The sequence below is a fragment of the Pseudorca crassidens genome, chromosome 10 (genome assembly GCF_039906515.1).
Source record: "Pseudorca crassidens isolate mPseCra1 chromosome 10, mPseCra1.hap1, whole genome shotgun sequence".
Taxonomy (NCBI): Eukaryota; Metazoa; Chordata; class Mammalia; order Artiodactyla; family Delphinidae; genus Pseudorca; species Pseudorca crassidens.
The window spans coordinates 16,183,199-16,196,779 of NC_090305.1; the positions used below are offsets into that span (position 1 = coordinate 16,183,199).

The window sequence follows — 13,581 nt, forward strand, 5'->3', positions numbered from 1 at the left end:
CTTCTGACTGCAGGGCAGTATTAGCCTGTTCTCTGACGACTCTTTTATTTTAGCCTGGTTGGCAAAATTGTGTTTGAGGTGTGTGTTAGTTTCCTAGGGCTCCCTTAACACGTCACCACAAACTGGGTAGCTGTCTTAGCCATACTCTAAACCTGCACTTTCCAGTGTGGTTGCCAAAAGCCACAGGTGAATATTTAAGTGAATTAAAATCAAAATTCAGTTCCTCAGTCACAGTTAGCTGTGTTTCCAGTACGCAGTAACTACATGTGGCTAGTGACTACCATGTTGGACAGCCCAGTTTGTAAACATTTCCGTCCTTGTAGAAAGTTCTGTTGGAGAGCACTGCTCGAAACAATTAGGAAACTTCAGAATAGCTCTTTTATTTGCTTTAGGTGGCTTTGTATAGGTTTGTTTCTTCAATATATGTTGAGTTATAAATTTGGAGTAGTTCATAATAGCTGAATAAAATATTTTTATGGGTTTCTTTTAAAAGTTCTGCAGCAGAATGACTCATTAATGTTATTTATGAATTGTTTATTCACCAACTCCTTTCTTCATTGTCAAGATCATATGGAGTCTGTAATAGAACATACCGCATGTCTTTTTTTTTCCTGTATGGTTATAACTAAGTGCCTGAAGGACACAAGATACTGTTCTATTTATTTTATTTGAATTATATGCCAGAGACTAAGCTCTTGTGTGTTCAGGGCTACAATTTATAGTGTTAATTAAGAACAGCTTTCCTTTTCTTCCCAGAATGAATTCAATATATTCCTCATTAGTGTATGTGAATCTTGAGTTTGTTCTCACTCAGGACTGCTTTTTCTTCTCTCCCTGCCTCCCACCCTGTTCTTTTTGCCTCCTAGCCTCTCCCTCTTCCACTTAATTCCCCCTCCCCTGACTCTTCTCTCTCTTTCTTCAGTCTCCTCTTCTTTCTTTTTTTTCTCCCACTGCTTCCTCCAGTATCCTCCTTACTAGAAATGGAAGTGACACAACATTTTCTTTAAAGCATTTAATGAACTTCCCCCCTGCTTTTTGTAATCAAATGCTTTTTTCTCTTTTTCTTAAAGTTTGGTAGAGCCTTCCTTTTGAAGTCCTGGATTCCCCCCATACCACCCAGCGGTTACTGATCAGGAGTAGGCAGTATCTATTTTTCTGCCTTAAAAGTGAATGTGATAATCAAGTACTTTTTCAAAGTCAGAGGATGTATTTTCAGCTTGATGCATTTCAGAATTGATGCATTCATGTCAATTCTGTGTGACCATTAGGGTAAAAGAAAATCTTCATCTCTTCAACACCCACACCCATGCACACACTTTAAGTTTTATTTATTATTTATTTATTTATTTATTTATTTATTTTTGTGGTATGCGGGCCTCTCACTGCTGTGGCCTCTCCCGTTGCGGAGCACAGGCTCCGGACGTGCAGGCTCAGCGGCCATGGCTCACGGGCCCAGCTGCTCTGCGGCGTGTGGGATCCTCCCAGACCGGGGAACGAACCCGTGTCCCCTGCATCGGCAGGCGGACTCTCAACCACTGCGCCACCAGGGAAGCCCTAAAGTTTTATTTTGACATAATTTCACACTCACAGAAAAGTGGTGAAAATAAAGAATTAACATACACCATTTGCCCAGATTCCCCGAATGGTAATATTTTATCAAATTTACTTATTGTTTTTATATATAGACATTTTTCCTGATCCTTTTGAGAGCAAGATGTAAACCTGATGCCTCTTTACTTCTAAATGTCCTTATATTTAAAAAACAAGGCTAGTGTCATATCACTGTAGTCTAATTATAAAAATCAGGAATTTAACATTGTTAAAATACTATCAGTTAGTGTGCAGACCTTATTCAGATCTTGTTAATTGTTCCAGTGTCCCTTATAGGAAGAGAAAAATCCCAGATCTAGACCCAAAGTTACATTCAGTTGTCAGGTCTCTTAAGTCTCCTTTAACTGGAACATTTCCTCAGTTTTTTCTTGAGTTTCATGACCTTGACATTAGAACATTTGACCACCCTCAACCTTTTTTTGGGGGGGATGGTGGCAGTAATAACAGCCCTTCTGAGATATAATTCAAACACCACACTATTCTCCCATTTAAGTTGTGTAATTCAGTGGTTTTTAGTATATTCACAGAGTTATGCGACCATCACCACAGTCAATTTTATAATATTTTCATCACTCCAAAAAGAAACACAGTACTCCTTAGCAGTCCCTCTCATTTCTTTCACCACCCGTCCATAGGTAATCACTAATCTACTTTGCCTCTGAAAATTTCCCTATTATGGTCATTTCATATGCATGGAATCAGACAATACGTTGATTGGTTTTTTCCTCTGGCCTTTAGCATAATGTTTTAACATTATTAATACTTCATTTCCCTTTATGGTTCAGTGGCACTTTGTTGTATGGACATGTACCACCTTTTGTTTATCTATTCATCAGTAGATGGGACTTAGGTTGTTTCTGCCTTTTGCATATTATGAATAATGCTGTGACTATTTGTGTACCAGTTTTGTCTGGGCATACGTTTGCATTTCTCTCGGGTATCCAACTAGGATTGGAATTGCTGGATGACATGGTTTAATGGTTTGAGGATCTGCCAGCCTGGTTTCCAAAGGAGCAGCCCCATTTTATTGCATTCCCACTAGCGATGTGTGATGTGGGTTCCAATTTCTCTATATCCTTGCCCACATTTGTTACTGTCTGTCCTTTTGATTATAGCCATCCTAGTGGGTATGAAGTATCTTATTATGGTAAAATATGCACAACATAAAGTTTACTATCTTAATCAATTTTAAGTGTATAGTTCAGTGGCATTAAATACATTCACTCTGCTGTGGAACCATCACCAGCATCCATCTCCAGAACATTTTCATCTTTCCAAACTGAAAATCTATGCATGTTAAACAGTAACTGCCCACTTCCTCCATTGTGGTTTTGATTTGCATTTATTGGTTGGTTAATGATGTTGAACATATTTTCAGGTGCTTATTGGCCATTTGTATATCTTTCTTGGAGAAGTGTCTAGTCAGATCTTTTGCCCATTTTTAAATGGCTTATTTGTCTTTTTATTGAGTTCAAGTAGCGCTTTATATATTCTAGATTCAGGTCTCTTATCAAGTATATGATTTGCAAAAATTTTCTCCCATTTTCTATCTTGTCTTGTTATTTTCCTAGTAGTGTCCTTTGATGTACCAAGAGGTTTTAATTTTGATGATGTTCAGTTTGCCTTTTTTATCACTCATTCTTTTGATGTAATAGTAAGAAACTATTGTCTAATACAAGATTCATCTAGATTTATGGCTTTGTTTTCTTCTAAGAATTTTACAGTTTTAGCTTACCCGCAACTTTTTAACCTTTTAACTCCTCCCTCCACATGTTATTCTGACTTTTCTCCAGGGAACCCGCTTCTTATTCAGTCCATGTGCTACGAGATTGGGTGCAATACTCCCTTTAAACTGTGATGTCTCCAACTGCATAGGAAAGCATTTTTGTTTTGGTTCCATTATTGAATTATTTTATATTGTACTTCTTTTATTCTGTCTTTTCCTCAACTGATATGTTGGTCATTCACCTACATTCACTGGGAAATTTGATCAACTCTTCCTTCCTTATCCTACCTGTATTTCTAATATCGTGGGCAATCTGAGTGTCCATATGGAATGTCTCACCAACACTCTAACCTTATTTCCTTACTTCTCAACTCCAGTGGTTATCACCTTTATCAGACTCTTTCAGCAAATTGTTCTCATGACTAGATCTTGGACCTTGCTGTTCTTCAAAAATACTAAATACCTATATCTGTACTCGGTTATAACCTCCTATTCTCTTTTCTCCTTTATCTCTCTCCATCCTCGCTCCTCTTTCCCACCCTCCCTTTCCTTTCATTCCTTCCTTCCTTCAACCCCCAGCCACTTTATTTCTCCTTTCTGGTTCTGCTTCTTCTTTACCTATCTAACCTATACTTAAAGTTTCATGTTATCCAGCATAGTTTCCTTTTTTCCATATCCTTCACATCTGTCCTGTAAATCTCTGTGCTATTTCCCCAGACTTTTGAACCTTCCTGGCACTTGTTAGATGTTTAACAAATGATGAGTGAATGAATAAATGATGGAATGAACAAACCTTGGGTCAGTCCATTTGACTGTTTCGTTCCTACATAAGATCTGCTGGGCCCTGAGGAAAATGGCAGCTATACATGGAGTCATTGTTAAAAGTTCATGGTATCTAGTTTCAACTGGTATCTCAATACCGTAGCAATTTTTATGTGTTTCTAGTCTTCTCTCTTTTTTTTTTTTTAACCAGGTATTAAACTTTTAACAGGTATTTTAAACATCCACTCTGTTCTTATTTAACAATATGCTTGCTCACTCATAGCAGATGAACTTGCTTCTTATTTCACTGAGAAAATTGAGGCCAACAGATGGGAATCTTGTTTAATATCCTCTTTGACTTCTACAAGAGTAATAGCATCTGTTTTCAGGCTCCCCTCCTAACCCCTTGTCTCAGAAGATGACTTGGCCCCTCTCCCATTCTGGCTTGTGTCTCTACTACCTGTGTTTTGGATCTTACCCTCTCTACTTCCTGAAGGACCTAGCTCCAACAATTTTTTCTTCTATCTTCAATTCCTTTTTATCTATGGCCTTTCTCTCCTCAGCATGTAAACTTTAAAAAAGAAAGGAAGGAAGGAAAGAAAGAATTAAATGTACTAACACATGGATACTCAATTTTTTTTTTTTTTTTTTAGCTATCAGGAGTCCTCTTTCTCTTTTTTCTACCCAGCTTTCTGTAAGAGTTGTCTGTATGAGCTGTCACCATTTTCTTATTTATGATTCATTACTACCGAACTGGGTTCATTGACCCCCTTATTGTTAAACCAGGTATACCCATTTTAGTCTTTATGTTACTTGTCATCTCTGAAGCATTTGACACTTCTGGCTACTTCTTCCTCTTTGAACTCTCTGTTATCCTGGGTTTGATCACATTCTATATGGAAGCCATGTGGATTCTCTTAATAAAACCAGAACTTAATGGTTCCAGTGGTTCTAGGTGGACACATCCATCTCCAGTTAGGTAGGTTTGTTTAGGACTAAATATCTTACTTTCTCTGAGATTTACTTTGCCTTTGACAATTTCTCAATAATTATTGTACTACTACCATCATGCTGGGCTGAGTGGTCACAGGCAGAGCTGGATTCAAGTGTGTTCTGTCAAGTCTTCCCTTATTTCCTATAAGGCACTGAGGCCAAAAGAATATTTCAAAGAGATGTGACATTGCATTTTAAATAAAGTGTTTTTTAAAAGGTTCTTCTTGTCTCAGTTGAGTTCATTGCAACATCATTGTATAATAATGAACGATTAGGAGTGACAAAAATGCTCATCAGTAGGGGAATTCATCGCTACTGAACTGTATGAATGCATTATGTTATATCCATATGTGAGAGAGTAGGCAGCTAGTAAAATGAATGAAGTAGACCTAGATGTATTGATGATGTATAGAAAAACAAATCAAGCTGAGGTCTGTTATTTTATCTGTTATCTGTCTATCTAATAATTTGTTATGGAAGAAAACGCTACAGAACAGAATTATGTGTAAATGTTTAACACTTGGTATCTACTCATCAAACTGTTATGAGTGATTTCATCTGAGGAGTGGAAAGTGTTATGAGTTACTTTATTTCCTTTTTATATTTCTATTTTGTGATAAAACAGTAATGATTTTGAGGATTTTAAATGTAGAAGAAATATCAACTTATGACCTTTTGTTACCTGTCTTGCTCTCCTTCCTCTAGCTGCTTGGGCTACAATCTTTGCTTTTTTCATTTTCCTTCCAAACTGTAGCCACTCTAACTGAATCCCCTTAGTGGGCTTCTCCTATCTGAATCCTTTTTATCCCTCAAGACCCATCTCTGGTTCCCTGAGGAGCTGGATTACTCAGATGTGTTTTATTATCTTCCCTTTGTGTTCCCATGGTACCCTGGGAAATCTTCCTTAGTCACTTGTGTCTAGGGCAGGAGCTGTTATTTGATTTTGTATTCCACGGACCTGAGCGGGTACCTGGCACATGGTAGAAATTCATTAAAAGGGGTTTCAGTGTTAAAATAATAAAGCATAAAATTTGGAGTAGATCTTCTTAATACCAGCATGTATCCTTTTGTGTAGGTTGTCATATTATGCTATTTTCCTTGAAGCTCTGTGTGAAGATACATGTTTTAATTAAACTGCAATTTATATCTCAGGATATGTTGAGTTTATGTTGATAGGCTATCCTAATAGAACTCCAGGCAGTTTATTTAAATGTAATATGATTTCTTCAATTATAATTGGAGGACAGGAGAGTGATAATTTCATACTTCATTGTAACACAAAACAATATGGAGTATTTCTTATAATATCTCCAAATGCATTAAAGAAAACTTGCATTTATGTGCTTCGAAATGTGTTATGATAAACAAAAATTGCTGTTTCTTCTGTATGTAAATTGCTTGTCTAACAGTTTGTTTTCTTTTTAGGTTCAACAGATAGATCGTGTGGTAGAAGTTGTGGAGGAAACAATTAAAGGTAATTGTTGAAAGTCAGATAAGCACATGTATATATTATTTGAACTGTATTATAAAATACTACTTAGTTAATATTGTTAAGCATTTTTATGGAAGTTATTGTTGGACAAAAATCATAAAATTTTGTCCTTGACTGCTTTGTGCATTGGCCAATCCAATATAGGAGGCATATATTTGGTTGGCTTATAAATGTCAGGAATAGTCTTTTTAAAAAATCTTATTTTTATTTTAGCGTAAAATAGATTTAATTTGAACCTGAGATCAGGAAGACAGAATTTAATTTTAAAATAAGGAAACAGCTTTATTTTCAGTTTTATTGAGATATAATTGACATTATTTGCTTGTTTTTATATCACATAATTAGCTGCAGTTATCCCTTCTGAAAGTACTTTAAAAGTAGTATTCAGTTTTGATTCCTCTTCTATGTATAATTTTTGTAGTTACAGAAAATAGAATTATGCTTTGATTGTTTTATTAGCCAGTGTTCTTTGAAACAGATTCTTATTGAAGCCACTGAGGAATAAACCATTCTTAATTCTGTGATTAATTCTTAATTCTTAATTCTGTGATTCTTAATTAATTCTTAATTCTTAATTCTGTGATTAATAAACCATTCTTAATTCTGTGATTAATTTGTAAATATAGTCTACTTTTCTTCTGTTAGATTAGTACAAATGAAAACTGATAATATGATATTAAAATATTAAGTGAATTGAGGTTCTCACTTAAAATTTTTACCATTTTTTTTAATAAATGGGAGTTTGTGTTTTAAAAAAAACAGTCTACTTCCATCAAATTGAGATTTTTAACCACATACCCTTCCTGCTGGCTTGTATTTACTACCTTCCACATGCCTTACATACCTTGCACATTTTGAGTCTTTAATTTATTAGGTGACCACAGAATATGAGAATTTTAGACTATACCTTAGTCTTCCTTGAAATCCTGAAATAAAATGAACTGTCACGATTAAAAATTTGTAGCAGTGATAACTTTGAATATTGTTTTTCAAACTATACCTCAACCCCATCTTGTAAGGTCTAGAAGTATCACTACTAGCATTTATTGTGCACTTACAGTGTGACAGGCACTATGCTAAGCATGGAGTAAGTCATTTAATTTTACAACAGTACTGTGAAGTACAGTGGGTACCTCCTCTGTTTTCCTCATTTTTTAGAAGAGGAAGTTGTGACAGAGGGGCACACAGGTAGTAAGTGCATGGTTGGAATCTGAATCTAGGCAGTCTGATTCCGATGCCTGTTCTCTTAAATTTGACACTACGTTCATACTATACCATGATGGCTGTGCTCTCTCCCAGTTGAGAGTCACTGCCTTAACGGTTGTTCAGTTGAACTTCTTAAAGCAGTGCTTCAGGATGCTTGAGGGTATTGTCGCTTGAGTACCAGGCATATACTAGCCATTAAATACTTTAAAAAAACTGAATGACAATAAAGATCATGCAGGAGGAAATCTAGGTGACCATAGGTATGGCAGTTACTTTTCAGGTGTAACACCTAGGCATGATCTGTGAAAGAAATAATTGATGAGCTGGACCTCATTAAAATGAAAAACTTCTGCTATGCAAAAGACAGTGTCAAGAGAATGGGAAGACAAGTCACAGGCTGGAAGAAAATATTTGCAAAAGACATACCTGATGAAGAACTGTAATCTAAAATACACAAATAACTCTCAAAACCTAACAACAGGAAAATAAGCAACCTGATTAAAAAATGGGCCAATGACCTTATCAGAAACCTCACCAAAGAAGATACACAGATGGAAAATAAGCATATGAAAAGATGCTCCACATCATATGTCATCAGGGATGACACCAACCAGCCTGTTTCCTCCAAGAGTTAGCTCATTGCTACAAATTTCAGATTTGCTTGAAAGGGGCTTATTATGAATAACAAAAGATGCTCCTTTCACCCTATCACTCAGGAAATCATAAGAGTTTTAGGAGATCGATCTGTACCAAGAACTGGGGATGGTGACCAAATATGTATTTCTTATATCACAGAAGGCCTATCACTTCCAGGTTGGGTTAATTAGGGATAGCATCTCACTGAAGAGTTTTGCTTAAGTGGGTTTATTGGAGAGACTGTAGTTGGGTTTAATTGTGATAGTCTACAGCAAGAGATGAGTTGAAGATGAAGTTGCTGTGGGTGTTCACTGGCAGGTTGGTTTGAGGGTGGGAAGATTGATGAATTAAGTCTTGGTAATACAACAGGAGAATTTCAGAGATGGGAGAAATAATTTTGTTAGATACCCTTAGTTTGCAGATGAGGAAGCTGATCCAGGAAGGGGTTAAGGGACTCATCTGAGATCTTCTTGTTAATGGAGATCTGGGCCTGTCACTGAAACTTCCATTCTTCACTTTCTTTTTCTACTGCCAAGTCTTACAAGCCAGCACAAGTTAGTGAAATAATGTGGTCCTTGTAACAGTTAACTACTTGTTGGTTGTTTTTCAGTAAGTTACTTTTCTGAGACTCAGTTTTCTCAGTTTAAAATGGAGAGAATTAAATGGATAAGACTTTTGAGATACCTGGGATATACTAGGGGAAATGCATGTTAATATTTACTTCTTACTACCCCCTTAATACTTAGGGTGCAGGAATAATCTAACTGACCTCCGATTGCAGTGATGCTCCTTTCAATCAGACTGTATATACGGCTGTCATTTTCTGGGAATATCTCACTCTCCTGTATGTGTACCTTCGGTAGCTGCTTGTTACCTACAAAACTAACTTGTGACTTCTACCTCATTCTACCATTTCCGCTTTTTCTTCCATTAATTCCGTACATACACCTTTTGCTCCAGTCAACTGTACTGCTTGATATGTCTTGTATATTATTTGCAGTTTGCTTCACATTCATCTTAGGATCTTGCACAGAAGTGGATAAGTTCTGTTTCCCTCCAGATCCATTCCCCACCCTTCCGCACCTTGATGTGTGTCCATGGAGGCAGACCTGTGTGGACTGCATCCGTAGGATCCTTGCTACCTGGCATCTACTTGGATTTCTCCAGTTAGAGGTTGGGGGTGTGACTAGAGTGTGAAATGGGAGGATTCGTTCCCCTCTCTCACTCCCTTCTTACCTGCCCGTCCTAACCTGAAGGTCACAACTCCTGTCAGGTGGCCCTCTCTATTCATCTTTTTTTGCGGGTTCCTGTAACTCTTCCTTTCCTTTGCTTTTTCAGGCCCAGGGGTGAAAACACACCCCATTGTTGCTAGCCTGAGAGTACTGCATTGTCTCTTGTTGGTTTTTCTACTTGCCAAGCTTTAGTAAATAGTCCCTTTATTAAAATCTCTTCAGTTATGCAGTGTGCCATCTGCTTTGCTGGGACCCTGATTGATAAATGCTCCATGGAGAAGAAGGCTGTGCCGAGGAGGGCCAGATGGAATGCAGCCTGACGAGAGGATTCTGCTGTAACTGTCTTGTTTCCACATTTGATTCCTGTTGGGCTGTCTTCATATGTCTTCCTTGAAGGGGGTTTGGACACACAGCCTCTGCCACAGCCTGTTTGCATTCTTCTTGTGGTATACCAAATAGTATTTTTTAAAAAGGTATTAATAAGATACACTGGTGATAAAAACATTTAAATCTATTGTAATTACAAGAAAACCAAACAAAGCATATTACCTTTATATCTGTCTTGGTTGGAGCAAACTGGAGAATTTAAGATATGCTGAATGAGTTCTCACTGTTCAACACTAGTTGCCTGAAAATTCCATCCATTTATAGCATTTGCTTTAGGAGACACCATATTATAAAGACTTTAGGATTTTCTTTTGTATCATCTTGATAGTTGAACAAGATATGTAATTAAAGCTAAGGGAAGAAGTACAATATTTAAAGGATTTACCTTTTTTTTTAACATCTTTATTGGAGTATAATTGCTTTACGATGGTGTGTTAGTTTCTGCTTTATAACAAAGTGAATCAGTTACATATATACATATATCCCCATATCTCTTCCCTCTTGCATCTCCCTCCCTCCCACCCTCCCTATCCCACCCCTCTAGGTGGTCACAAAACACCGAGCTGATCTCCCTGTGCTATGCGGCTGCTTCCCACTAGCTATCTGTTTTACATTTGGTAGTGTATATATGTCCATGCCACTCTCTCACTTTGTCCCAGATTACCCTTCCCCCTCCCCGTATCCTCAAGTCCATTCTCTAGTAGGTCTGCATCTTTATTCCCATCTTGCCCCTAGGTTCTTCATGACCGTTTTGTTGGGTTGTTTTTTAGATTCCATATATATGTGTTAGCATACGGTATTTGTTTTTATCTTTCTGAAGAAGTGACTTACTGCACTCTGTATGACAGACTCTAGGTCCATCCACCTCACTACAAATAACTCAATTTCATTTCTTTTTTATGGCTGAGTAATATTCCACTGTATATATGTGCCGCATCTTCTTTATCCATTCATCTGTCAATGTACACTTAGGTTGCTTCCATGTCCTGGCTGTTGTAAATAGAGCTGCAGTGAACATTGTGGTACATGACTCTTTTTGAATTATGGTTTCCTCAGATTATATGCTCAGTAGTGGGATTGCTGGGTCGTTTGGTAGTTCTATTTTTAGTTTTTAAAGGAACCTCCATACGGTTCTCCATAGTGGCTGTATTAATTTACATTCCCTCCAACAGTGCAAGAGGGTTCCCTTTTCTCCACACTCTCTCCAGCATTTATTGTTTGTAGATTTTTTGATGATGGCCATTCTGACAGGTGTGAGATGATATCTCATTGTAGTTTGACTTGCATTTCTCTAATGATTAATGCTGTTGAGCATTCGTTCATGTGTTTGTTGGCAATCTGTATATCTTCCTTGGAGAAATGTCTCTTTACGTCTTCTGCCCATTTTTGGATTGGGTTGTTTGTTTTTTTGATATTGAGCTGCATGAGCTGCTTGTAAAGTCTGTAGATTAATCCTTTGTCAGTTGCTTCAGTTGCAAATATTTTCTCCCATTCTGAGGGTTGTCTTTTCGTCTTATTTATGGTTTCCTTAGCTGTGCAAAAGCTTTTAAGTTTCATTAGGTCCCATTTGTTTATTTTTGTTTTTATTTCCATTTCTCTAGGAGGTGGGTCCAAAAGGATCTTGCTGTGATCTATGTCATAGAGTGTTCTGCCTGTGTTGTCCTCTAAGAGTTTGATAGTGTCTGGCCTTACTTACACTGGCCTTACTTACATGTAGGTCTTTAATCCATTTTGAGTTTATTTTTGTGTATGGTGTTAGGAAGTGTTCTAATTTCATTCTTTTACATGTAGCTGTCCAGTTTTCCCAGCACCACTTATTGAAGAGGCTGTCTTTTCTCCACTGTATATTTTTGCCTCCTTTATCAAAGATAAGGTGACCATATGTGTGTGGGTTTATCTCTGGGCTTTCTATCCTGTTCCATTGATCTATATTACTGCTTTTGTGCCAGTACCATACTGATTACTGTAGCTTTGTAGTATAATCTGAAGTCAGGAAGCCTGATTCCTCCAGCTCCGTTTTTCTTTCTCAAGATTGCTTTGGCTATTCGTGGTCTTTTGTGTTTCCATACCAGTTGTGAAGTTTTTTGTTCTAGTTCTGTGAAAAATGCCATTGGTAATTTGATAGGGATTGCATTGAATCTGTAGATTGCTTTGGATGGTAGAGTCATTTTCACAATGTTGATTCTTCCAATCCAAGAACATGGTATATCTCTCCATGTGTTTGTATCATCTTTAATTTCTTTCATCAGTGTCTTATAATTTTCTGCATACAGGTCTTTTGTCTCCTTAGGTAGGTTTTTTCCTAGATATTTTATTCTTTGTGTTGCAGTGGTAAATGGGAGTGTTTTCTTAATTTCACTTTCAGATTTTTCATCATTAGTGTATAGGAATGCAAGAGATTTCTGTGCATTAATTTTGTATCCTGCTACTTTACCAAATTCATTGATTAGCTCTAGTAGTTTTATGGTAGCATCTTTAGGATTCTCTATGTATAGTATCATGTTATCTGCAAACAGTGACAGCTTTACTTCTTCTTTTCTGATTTGGATTCCTTTTGTTTCTTTTTCTTCTCTGATTGCTGTGGCTAAAACTTCCAAAACAATGTTGAATGAGAGTGGTGAGAGTGGGCAACCTTGTCTCGTTCCTGATCTTAGTGGAAATGGTTTCAGTGTTTCACCATTGAGCACCATGTTGCCTGTGGGTTTGTCATATACGGCCTTTATTATGTTGAGGTAAGTCCCCTCCATGCCTACTTTCTGGAGGGTTTTTATTATAAATCGGTGTTGAATTTTGTCGGAAGTTTTCTCTACATCTATTGAGATGATCATATGGTTTTTCTCCTTCAGTTTCTTAATATGGTATATCACATTGATTGATTTGCATATACTGAAGAATCCTTGCATTCCTGGGATAAACCCCACTTGATCATGGTGCATGAGCCTTTTAATGTGCTGTTGGATTCTGTTTGCTGGTGTTTTGTTAAGGATTTTTGCATCAGTGTTCATCAGTGATATTGGCCTGTAGTTTGCTTTCTTTGTGACATCTTTGTCTGGTTTTGGTATCAGGGTGATAGTGGCCTCATAGAATGAGTTTGGGAGTGTTCCTCCTTCTGCTATATTTTGGAACACTTTGAGAAGGATAGATGTTAGCTCTTCTCTAAGTGTTTGACAGAATTCTCCTGTGAAGCCATCTGGTCCTGGGCTTTTGTTTGTTGGAAGATTTTTAATCACAGTTTCAATTTCAGTGCTTGTGATTGGTCTGTTCATATTTTCTGTTTCTTCCTGGTTCAGTCTCGGAAGGTTGTGCATTTCTAAGAATTTGTCCATTTCTTCCAGGTTGTTCATTTTATTGGCGTAGAGTTGCTTGTAGTCATCTCTCATGATCCTTTGTATTTCTGCAGTGTCAGTTGTTACTTCTCCTTTTTCATTGCTAATTCTATTGATTTGAGTCTTCTCCCATTTTTTTCTTGATAAGTCTGGCTAATGGTTTATCAATTTTGTTTATTTTCTCAAAGAACCAGCCTTTTTTTTTTTTTT

At 37.1% G+C, this 13,581-nt stretch overlaps 1 protein-coding gene across 5 annotated transcripts in view; it reads left to right on the plus strand.

Annotated features, from left to right (window-relative positions):
- The window catches only part of CDKAL1 (CDK5 regulatory subunit associated protein 1 like 1), a 650,929-nt gene that overhangs the window by 178,784 nt on the left and 458,564 nt on the right, over positions 1 to 13,581 (plus strand). For all 5 annotated transcript variants that reach the window (XM_067752107.1, XM_067752108.1, XM_067752105.1 and 2 more), the window contains one exon: positions 6,518 to 6,566. In XM_067752107.1, the coding sequence (XP_067608208.1) occupies positions 6,518 to 6,566 (49 nt within the window). The remainder of the gene's footprint in view (positions 1 to 6,517; positions 6,567 to 13,581) is intronic.